Source organism: Anabas testudineus, chromosome 15 (genome assembly GCF_900324465.2).
Source record: "Anabas testudineus chromosome 15, fAnaTes1.2, whole genome shotgun sequence".
NCBI classification, from domain to species: Eukaryota; Metazoa; Chordata; class Actinopteri; order Anabantiformes; family Anabantidae; genus Anabas; species Anabas testudineus.
This window is the reverse complement of record NC_046624.1, coordinates 3,668,969-3,680,158: the sequence shown is the minus strand read 5'-3', so window position 1 is coordinate 3,680,158 and position 11,190 is coordinate 3,668,969. Positions and strand designations below refer to the sequence as shown.

At 40.2% G+C, this 11,190-nt stretch overlaps 2 protein-coding genes across 4 annotated transcripts in view; one reads left to right on the top strand and one right to left on the bottom strand.

Moving 5' to 3' along the window:
• Positions 1 to 460: 460 nt before the first annotated feature.
• LOC113158201 (leucine-rich repeat-containing protein 27) lies at positions 461 to 7,091 on the bottom strand. 3 transcript variants are annotated; one of them, XM_026353932.1, is made up of 11 exons: positions 6,043 to 7,091; positions 5,594 to 5,879; positions 5,303 to 5,433; positions 4,981 to 5,039; positions 4,196 to 4,348; positions 3,135 to 3,336; positions 2,500 to 2,640; positions 2,053 to 2,158; positions 1,469 to 1,566; positions 816 to 936; positions 461 to 697 (listed from the first exon to the last, which is right to left on the bottom strand). In XM_026353932.1, the coding sequence occupies exons 2-11, from the start codon at positions 5,804 to 5,806 to the stop codon at positions 584 to 586; spliced, it is 1,338 nt and encodes a 445-aa protein (XP_026209717.1). In that variant the 5' UTR covers positions 5,807 to 5,879; positions 6,043 to 7,091; the 3' UTR covers positions 461 to 583. The 3 variants fall into 3 exon arrangements, with proteins under 3 accessions (XP_026209717.1, XP_026209718.1, XP_026209719.1); XM_026353933.1 differs by having other exon boundaries at positions 6,185 to 7,091; XM_026353934.1 differs by having other exon boundaries at positions 6,889 to 7,091.
• Positions 7,092 to 7,467: 376 nt separating this feature from the next.
• The window catches only part of LOC113158101 (serine/threonine-protein kinase 32C), a 61,501-nt gene continuing 57,778 nt past the window's right edge, over positions 7,468 to 11,190 (top strand). Inside the window, exon 1 of the mRNA XM_026353793.1 lies at positions 7,468 to 7,960. Within this exon, the coding sequence (XP_026209578.1) occupies positions 7,879 to 7,960 (82 nt within the window). The 5' untranslated portion in view covers positions 7,468 to 7,878. The remainder of the gene's footprint in view (positions 7,961 to 11,190) is intronic.

Below are 11,190 nucleotides of genomic sequence, written 5' to 3'. Positions count from 1 at the left end.
TTGTGACCTGCATTTCAAAGACAATCACTGTATTATGTAAAACCACTAATCTCAGATACTTTAAATACTTATTAAGTATGCCACATGGTCGAATGTTCTTAAGATGAATCAATTATATTCCTTTATCCTGCCATTTATCTTTTATTTCTCCTAAGATCATAAGCTTTCATTGACTTTGTGCTGATTATTTTTATAATTAACACAGATGATAATAATATGCTATTGTGGTTGTAAGCTAATCTAGCATTTAATAACTGAATAGCTTCATTTCACACATTAGAGACGCAAAGGTCCCGTATTTATTCTAGGAGTGTTTTGTGTACTAAATGTTAATAATGTAAGATAAAAGCAAAACATGAGTAGTTTGTACAGTGGAGAGCATGTCTTCCAGATGTCCGGAGGGAACGAAGGTTTAAGCCATTCATGGAAAATTTCAAATCACTCAGCCACTCATCTGCCTTGTGATCTTTATTTAAACAGTATTCTCAGTGTTACAGTGGTTATTCATTAACAAATTAGACTTTACAATGAATTTTGAGTGGGAATTCATTATCATCAAACTCAGGCAAATGTGCAATTCCTGTCACTGATCAAGGAAACTTGGCCAATTGTCTCCAGTGAAGATAGTAAAAGAACTTTTAGGGTCTCTTCCCAGATTTCTCTTCCTCTCCAGGAGCCGCCTCTGCAACATCCTCATCTATCATTAAAAAAGAAACACAACCAAACATAAATAAATAAATGAATAACCAATTTGGATCACAATCATAGGTATTTAGGACAGATACGTCGTGTGAATAATGAAGTACAGGTTTGACCTCCTCCACATCTTGCTCTGTTGCTGCCATCTGCTCGCTGGTCGTGCCCCTGGGATTCCTGCGTCTCTCCTGCATCTTCTCAACACGGGCACGGATCTGCCGTTCCAGCTCACGGGCCGATCTCAAGGGCCAAACAGATCAAAGGTCAACAATTCAAACCGAAAGACTGATTATTTAAATGCTAAGGTATGGCCACTAGTGGTATAAAGAGTATGTATCTTTAATGGATGGAACATTACCTACAAATGCAGTACCTATGACTGATTATCTTCACCTCAGTTAAGATTTGTTATGTTGATGAAAATGGAAAATCTACAGTGAGTCATCAAATCTGCTTTGTGTGTTGTTTTTGTGAAGACAATAATGTATAGGAAGAACAAAGGAAACTGTTTATTGTGGGCATACAGTCTCTCTTTGTCCACTAGGTGTCTCTGGTGGTCTGCATGGCTCATACTGGAAACGCAATGCAAAATGTGGTGGACACTTTTTTTGTCTCAAACTGTGTAGTATAATTTTACCACGTGATAAAGCACTACGCCTTACTGAGTTCCCTCATGAAATCTTCACCCTTTACTGCTACCTGGCCACCTGCCATGACAGATTAACAAGACATCACAGTAACAGCATTTTGAACATCCAGAGCTCTCATGTACCTTGCCTCCTCACACTCTGTGATGGCTGTGGTAGGGGTCTGCCTATGAGGAGAATAACTGCTGTCCTGCATCTGTGGATTCAAATCTGCTTCTGCTTCCTGTATCAGATAGGGAAGTGTGTTTATTACTCTGTACAACAGTATTTTGTTCAGTAGTGCAGAGCTTGTGTACATAAAGACTGACACAACTGTGTTAACAACCCACAGCTACAGCTGTAACATATCAGCCTCGTTGTGGTCATTTTTACTACATTTTTCAGTGAATATTTACACTGATGTTGGCGATGTAGCTTGCAGTCAAATGAGCTTATGGCTGCATGCATAGATATCATAGATTGCTAAGTGTTGCTGCTGTGTTCCATCTCAGTCTCAGGTAAATGCCCTTAACAACACCGACCTGATCATTAACACTGACTGACTAACTGTGACACTACCTAAAAAACCTATGCACTGCAAAGATGATTTAGGTTATTACAGTATGTAATTTGAATGGCTTTAGGCCTCTACCTAGTGTTACAGAGGTGATGCTCTACTGCCCTCTTGTGGTTGTCAGGTGGAAACATACGTGACGTGTTCCACACATACCTGGGGTTTTCTTTGTCTTTCATTCTTCTTCTGCTTGTGTTCCGACATTTTCTTCTGCTGTATGATCTTGGCTTGTGTACGCCACTTCTGAAGAGCCTCTTGGCTCCTATGGGAAAGCCAGATAACTATAGATGAATGTCAAGGAAAATGGGTCTTGGTTGATTGTTTCTGAATGGTTGCAAAGGGGTCTATAAACATTGATTCTTTCTTGTATCTTTACATAGTGGCCACAATATTGATCCCTTCCTGTCGGCCACTTGGGGAAATGTCAATTAGATACAATGTAGCTGTGCTTTAGGAAACAACAGCCAGTCTCACCTTTCCTTATCTTATCTATTAATTGTCCAGAATGTTGTGTAATTCATCCAGTGTAATCAAATGGTGAAAATGTAATAAAACAAATAACAGAGTACTGAACCAATAATTGCTGAGCAGAAATCAGCTCACTTTCTCTTCTGCTCGAAAAGAGCCTGTTTCTCTTTCAGCTCTTTCACTGCAGCCTGTCTCCTCTCTTCTGGCCTCTTCCAGTGATGAGTGTCAAACAGAGGGAGCTCGGGAACTATGCTGGCCTTGGTAGTTGCCTTTTTTCTGAAAGATAAATTGAAACAAAATGGTTTACTTTTATTGCTCTCCTGAGCTCTGAGTCCAAGTCGAGGGGCAATTCTTTTTATCACTCTCGTCTGTGGAGAATGTCATTTAAAGGTTTCGTCCATCACAAGTCCAGACCTCACAACTAAAGTTTTCTTCTGAACCTAAAACAAATCACCTCCACTCTCCAAATAATTTTCCTATTGCATTGCATAAAATATATGAACTGGTGATATTTGCAGCCTAAATACACTGTATAGAAACAATGGCAATTAGATAACTAGTCATTTTGATCTTTTCAAACCAAACCATACTAAAAAATATTTTACATGCACAACTCGAATATGTTTGTGGCCCAAAGATGTATCAATGGTCAATTTTATCTTATTCTTGGAGAGAATGTACATACATGTGGATCCCAAAAAAATTAAATTATTGCTTTAACTGAAGAAAATCTCTTGTTTAGTTTACCGAAATCCTTTTACCTCACCTACCTTTTGGTAATAGGAAGAAGACATGGCTTTGTGCTTCTATCCCCCTGAGCTATTGAGCCCAGCTCAGCTTTGTCCAGGAGGATCATCTTTTCTTTCAGTTCCTTGAACTTCAGCAGCTCGTCCTCATCCACTGACTCATCCTGCCCCTCCATACTGGATCCCATCAGTTCTGACAGCTGGAGCTTCTCCACCACTGGCAGCTCTACCAATGAAACCATGGCAAAAAGAGGAATGAGGTGGGCACAGTGAACCCTGGCAAAAATATCACTGTCTACAGCTGCAGTGGAAGTACACGATGAGAACTGGCTGACTATCAAGAATTTCTTATAGAATATACAGTCCTTTTCCATTTGCAGCAAATACAGTATGTACTTGTGTTTTACCAGTGAATTCATATGACCAATAATAGCAGGTAAAATATTCCCTTCTAAAATCTATGTTTAGAAGTGAATTCAAAATGTAAACAATTTTCCCTCATGTATAATTAGACTGAAACCGGCTAAATATTCAATGTTATCACAGCTTACAAAGGTCGATGACAATGTAATATGTACATGAATGGTGTATAAACAACTTGGCTAAACTTGTACTCTGGGCCAATTAGATCAAAGGAGATTTCCCTGGATACCAGAGCCCTGTCTTTGTTATTAACCTTGTATGCAGAGTCAGATAAATGGCTTCATTGAAGGGGTTGGCTCTGCTCATTGTGCAGCAGCATCATCTCCTGTGGAGGGCTGTCTTGGACTTCTCACAGTGATTACCTCTAGACAGTGCTTAGTGACAGAGAGCTCCTGTTTAGGGCCCACAAGTTATTGATCTTTTTCATCTGGCTAAAAATATTACAGTGCTGGAACGGGGATGGGGAGAAGGGGGAGTCGGCCGAGAGGCACGCGCCGTCTCCAAGGGAACAGAAGTCACACCAGTGAAGTGGTACCAGGGCAAGGAGCTATTTTTGTGGCCAGTCATCCTATCTTTGACAAAAAGAGCAGATGGCTAGGATGCACGTGCAGACTGAACACGTTGCTGCTTTGCTATTCAAAGTTAAGGTGCCTTTGACTCACCTGAAGGGGTCTTTCTCATGCTAACTGGTCGCATAGCCATAATATTTCTCAGGTACTGGAGGATGCTCTGGAGCCCCTGGTGAACTATGTCTTTCGGAGGGAAAGTAATGGGGCAGTTCCTTAGGTTCAGGCCTTTTAGGGTAATAACATTTCCTGGGAAAAATATGTAAATTATGAATCTTTTCTTCAATGTTTACTCTCTGATACTTACATTAATGTAAGTATCAGAGTGTATAATGTGTAGTAAGCAAGTAAGTAAGAGGAAAACAAAACATTTCAAATGATATTGTATATAATTTCTATTACTTACTACTTACTACTACTTATCTTGTACTAGCTATATATACAGCTCTATCTATTAGATCCCTATATACTTGGACAGTGACACAATTTTATCATTTTGACACTGGATGTGACAATATGTGCTTCAAGTGTTTACTGTAGGCTTCTATTGTAGTTGTTTGTCAGAGTTTAAGACATTGTTGTGAATCTTTTACAATCAGAGGCTGTCTTAAGTCTTGAACTTGTAGCCATCACAATATGCTGAGTTTCTTCCCTGATTTACTTTAAACACATGATGACTATTAGATTTCAAATACTGTGGTGGCACACAGAGCCATGGTGATACAAATTGTGTTAATCTCTATATATGTATGCACCTAACTTTCGATCAAAATTTGTTGACAGTGAGGCTTATAGAAACTGAATAAACAAAAACAGGGGTGGACGAAGAGGTGGTTCAAAGAGCACAGGCTCACTGGTAGAGGTGACTGAACTCAACTTACCTAACTCTGGGGGAAGTTCTGAAATAGGATTCCCTTCTAGTAATAATGTTTTCAGAGACCTGCACGAAAACAAAGCGCAGATTGTTAGATGGTTGGAAGGCTTTGTCTTGACTAAGGTATGAGTGCAGTCTTAACTAAACAGGAACATAGTATCAGTTTTGAAAGTCAAACCATATGATACTAAACAGACAAACTCTAAAATAGAAACATTCTCATCAAAAAAATGTTTTGAAATGTGATAAAGTAACATGTTGTACTCCCATGGTGGCCTAGTGTAGCGGAATCGATTGGCATATATTTCAAGGAGGAGTTGCATAATTACCTGTGCATGCCAATTTCAGCAGGGAGCGACACAATTTGGTTATTTCTCAGGTCCAGCCACTGCAAGTTGGGCAAGCTGGTGAACAATGAATGTGGGATACTGCAGATCTGGTTGCCTTCAAGATATAAATGCTGAAGATGACACGGTGAATAGTTAAATATAATCAGAAAAATAAATTAAACAAAGATATTAAGTATAATAAATTTTGTTTTTACATGAAAACATTGCGGTAGACAGTATGCAGTAGGGTTTGGTAGAGATTTACAAACACACAGTGAAGTCCAAACTGACCTTTAGTGTGCTATATTTCAAAATACTTTCTGCAACATATTTCAGCTGATTTCTGCTCAGACACAACATCTCTGTTGAATAATACTGAGTGAGCTCCTGTGGTCCTGTGTCCTCAGGCAGATAGAGGGGGGTCTGTGGTTTGTCAACACTGCTCCCAAAGACAAAGTTAAGCTGAAGGTCAGGAACCCTCTCCTTCTCCTCTGGGACAGACATTGTGCAAGTGATGCAGCGATGTTTAATGTAGACAGGCTATGGTCCAGGCAGCCCATGTATTCATTTTCATTGGCTGTGTCCGAAACAAACAAACAAACAAAAAATACAGTGTTAATATGTAAACAGCTGAATTCTTTTACTTGTTATTTTAACCTGCGACAAGTGTTAGCTATTTAGTCTCTGCTGCTGCCTAACATTAGCTAACACTGGCTAACATTAGGAGATGGGTTGCTTACGTTTAACTACTGTGCCAGTGCCGTATTAGTTTACATGGCATTAAATACAAAAAAACACATGGAAAACAGGCTCTGTAGCTTCTTAAGAGAACCACTTCATCAAAATAAAATAAAAAAGAAAATAGGAAACTATCCTGCCAACTTATCTAGTCACCGCCGCACGAGTTTGACGGAACCATGGCAACGCGTTGAACACAAACTACGGCAAGCCCCAAGGTCAGAAGAGTTGGCGTCTTTCTAAATGAGCTTCAACGCGTTTCGATAAAAGAAAAAAGTAAAAATAAACTCTTTACAACCACATTAAAATGTGTTTTAATTGTAAATCTGTTTATTTTATATTTATTTTTATGTTATTCTTTATACAAATGCCAAACAAGATTTGCTTTATTTACAAGATGTGCATTATTTACTTTTATTATTGTTACTAATATGTTAGCCTTTGTACAAATGCTAAACTAGATGTTCCATGTGCTTTCTTTACTTATTTATGTATATGTTTTCAGCCCTGTATTTCTTCTAAAGCCTCTATGTGTTCCTTGATATATGAACTGGTTGTTCTCATTATTGTGGTGAGTGTAAAAATAGTTTGACAATCAATTTAAAAAATCTGTTAGCAGGTCAGGTGTGAAAGGTACACTGAACAACATATGTCATACATGCTTTATGATGTGCAGTTGTGTAACGGGACTAAATAAATCGTGTGTGTGTGAAGAGAAAGTGTTAAATCTCCCCCTCGGTGATCCGGCACCACCCATCCATCTTCTAATGAGACTGTGGAATCATTCACAAGGTTCATTCAGCCGTGGGGAGAGCTGCAGATCTCTGCTGGTAACAAACGATGAAAACCTTCTGCTTTGTGCTGGGCTGTCCTGGCTCCACACTCGCAGGCTCGTCCTTACGTGTTGATATTCATGACAGGCTGTGATCCAGAGCTACGTCGACTACAGTCACTGGCCAGAAACTGTCACACTACTCTCACAACTGTCAAGCTAGGCCCAATGCCCGCGGGTGGCTTCCGGTTACTGCTTTCAACATAAAAGCCTCGGTGGCACGCTGGAAAAAAAGCATATGAACAAAAATAAGCAACATGAGAAAGATTTCTTACAACAAATCTATGACTAAATTCGTTGTTTGCTTGTTTCCCGTTCTAATAAAAGATAAGTGCATAGTCTATAGGCCAAAAACAATGGGAGAATTGTGTAATTTATATTGTTTCCTGATCCACCAATAACGTCCTTTCCTGTCTCTTATTATTATTTATTATGTCACACGAACTTGAATTTGTAATTACCTTTTCTGGACTGGACTGCACTGTTGGCATGGATTTGCCTGCGCTAATGTGAGTTGGCAGCAGTTGCTTTGCCACGCTTTTATTTTCGATGCAAAACACATCGACTTCCTGTTTAGGTTTAGCAAACTAGTGGAGGTGGACGTAGCTCATACTGTCAGCCCGACAAACATGAGTCTCTCGGTGTGTTTAGCAGGCTACGGAAGACAACTGATCAGTACTAGTACCGAGTGAATACGTCAACCTCTAGCTGTAACTAACGAACAGTGTTTCTCTGAAAACATTTCACAGTCCGTCGGTACCTGCTACACTTCCTCTCCCGAGGTTTAGAAAGACTTTAACTCGCGGTGCTCAAATCTTCGGCAGAAATAAATAACGGGGGAGAAAATACAAAAAAAAAAAAAAAATACTACTAATAAATAAATAAAGCGGTCTGACGGACACGGTTTAGGGGAAATGCATGGTTATTATTACAATATTTTTCGGAGGGGGTCCAACACAGAGGTGTAGTTTCTCTTCAAGAGGCGAGGAATGCAATCTGAGCATCGATGTTTCACTGGGGCAAGTGGAAGAAGAGGATGGGAGCCAACAGTTCTTCAAAGAGACCCGTTTTCGACGAGAAGGAAGATGGTAAGTGATGGAAAGTGAAACGAGGCTTCCCCCGAAACCCGAACGAGAAAAGAAAAGGCTCGAGTGAAAGAAACGTCAACATTTCATGTGTCTTTAGCCGTGTGTCTCTTGTTAGCCGCAGCCTGAAACACTACTACTGTTGCTAAAGCTAAGTTGTCGAAGTTTCCGCTGGGGATTTCAGTGTTTTCGTTAGTTTTTTAAAGCTGTATTTGTTAGTTTTCTTCTTCTTTTTTTTCCCTAAACAAATGCTGTTTTTGTGCCTTGGAATAGTTAGGAGTCGCCAAGACCAACTTCTTACTAACAGACAGCTTTGTGGCTCTGAAGCCAGGTAGCCTTCTAATGAACCCGTGTGCAAATAAAGTCAGTTTCCTCCTCACAAGGCAGAAACGGTAAAAGAAGATGCTAAGATGAACTCTTTGAAATGTGGACTATTTGAAGACAGACAGTCAATGGCATAATTAAGACTAGATTAGTGTTATGCATGGCAGTAATTTGAATTCATGATATCTTGTCAGAGTATGGGAAATAAGCCTCTTGGAAGTGCACCTAATAAGCTCAGCACTGGATCTCTGTGATAGACTGCAGAAATCCAGTGTAGCTACAGAGCTATGAGGAGGGTGCTGGCCAAGTTACAGGCAGAAGTTGAGTAAATGAGGTCATTTCATTGGGGTGATGTGGTCATATGGTCTGTGTTTGTGTTAGAGTGTGTGTGTGTGTGTGTGTGTGTGTGTGTTTAGTACTGGCTGCTAGGTACAGGGACAACCCAATTAAGTTTCCAGTTTTCTGTCAATAGCCTTCAAGAAAGGTGTGGACCACTAATTAAGATTACTATCAAAGGGAGTGGTTATTAAAAAGAATAGGAGTTGACCTGCTCTCACTGGTCTGCAGCTGATCAAAGCCAAAACCCATATTTATGTATTCATCTTTTACAGAGAGGCTGTGCGAATTTCAATTTCTATAGCTGCTCCCTGTGATTAAAGGAGAAAACATGAGGTTCAGGGCTGACGCTCTCAAGATGAGTGTGTTTGTCCACTTTGTGAAGAGAGAGAGAACAAACGGTGACTATCTTGATAACCAGACAAAGTCCATTTCCATATCATCCTGTTATTAATATAAGGCAGCCTGCCCCTTATGAATGACCTGCAAAACACTAATAACAGCTGTGCTTCAATTCCATTTAACACTTGCTTTGTATCAGGAGTCAGTGCAGCTGCATAACCTGCATTATTGTGGTCACATTTGCTTTTGGCATAACCACTATCATGATGATCATATACATAGACTGAGGTTAAATCTGTTCTCCTATGCAAGTATGTACTCTTGCAGCACAGAAGAAGTCTTTTGCCTAGCACACATTGAACAGTAGGTATGAAGTAAAGTGGGTGGAGGGCACACATACATTAAAAAGACACAATTGTTAATGTCAATCGGATCACCTTGAACACTTGTGAAGTGCTGATTCTGAACAGTTTACAGTCTTTGTAAAGCAGCTGCCTTTCTTTTCCCCTGTTCGTCTTTCAAAGATGAGCTGCTCAGCACTGAAAACACTGAGCAAACCATGGTGCACTGCGTTATGTGTGTGGATGCTGACTTAGACTCTGAATGTCTCATGCTGCCTGTCAGGTCTCTTAGAAACAGTGTCTCTTGGCTTCTTGAAAAACAGCATATGGCCTACATTAGGCAGTAATATTAGAGCAGCATTTGGCTTAAAAGGCTGCAAACATAATCAAGCGGTCAGGTTGATGTCCAAGCAAAGCTGCCAAAAGGGCTTTTTTTGGCAGATAAATATGATTAGCAAAGGAGGGCTGTGGAAATGATTGAGGTGCAAAATCGTACCAGTTCCTGCATCCCTTTTCTCACTGAAACTCTTTCAAAACTGCATTTGGGGTGAGAAATTAATTACACTGAGTGGTAAATTAATGGGGGATAAGCTGGTTTGGCCTGTTAGACACTATCCTTGGTGAATCATGATGAGCTGTGAGCAGCTGTGTGACGAAAATCGAACGGTAGCGCTTATGATTAGTCGATACTTTTAAGCAGACACATTTCTTTTGCCTTTCTTTTTGAATTCTTGACTTGTCGGTCAGACAAAACGTCACTTTGGCAGTGTTTCCCGCAGAATTAGATTTAACTTGTGGTAGTGGGTGGGAAGACAGGGTGACAATCACATTAGAGTGCTTATTTGTTATTTAGCCCAAAGATGCACAGTAAAAATAGTAGAAATAAATAAACTTTATTGTAGGGGTGTAAAAAGCATGGCTCCACAAGCATTAGTGGCACAGGTATAGTAAAATATATATGGGTCAACCGCAGAAGTGTAGTGTGTGTACAAAATCATCATCTTGCCACTGTGCCTGACAATTTGAGACCTACTGAGTTTTACTCCATAAAGTTGTTAACACAGTAGGAGCTCACTAAGTGCATAAGCAGTCATGTTCAACTGTTAACCAGGCTCAAGACAAAGGACCACTTCACTCTCTTCAAGTCCTCATTTGGCATCGGAACAGCACTAGCTTGTCGCTTTTTGAAAGGACACTTGTTGTAAATGTGCTATAGTGTTCAGGAGAGAGTGCAGGATTGACAAATGCCTGCTTTAATTGAGCATGGGCACGAACTTGGTGTACTTGTTATATTCACTCCAAAGAGTTTACAAAGTATTCAGAATGTGCGTGTGATTGTGCATGCAGACAATGCTGTTAATTATGTTGTCTGTTTATTGTTGTTACATTGTTGGATCCATTTGATCAATCTTGTTAAGCCAAAGGCAGATTTACACGTCTATGGACAATAAACTTCTATTCCTTGTGTAGCACGTGTGTGTGTGTGTGTGTGTGTGTGTGTGTGTGTGTGTGTGTGTGTGTGTGTGTGTGTGTGTGTGCGCGTGCGCCTGAATGTCTGAGTGTGTGCGTGACTGCTCTCATTGTCAAGGATAAGTGTCTGTGGCAATGAAAGCAGATTTGGTTGAGGATAAAGATAGATGCAGAGAGAGAGAGATGGCTGATTACTTGCACTGAATACTGAGGCGCTCACTTTCTTTCATCTTTATTACAGACTCTCTGTTTTTCCCAGTCTCTTTATTCACATCAACTTCATGGCTGCCTGCAGCTACTGGCCTCCTGCCACAGCAGAGGTCCACTGTAATTGGCCTTAGCAGTAACGCATAGATGGGGAATACTGTCTTGGTCATATTGCGGCATCCTCTGATCGCAGAGTGTGGCCACAGTTGAGAC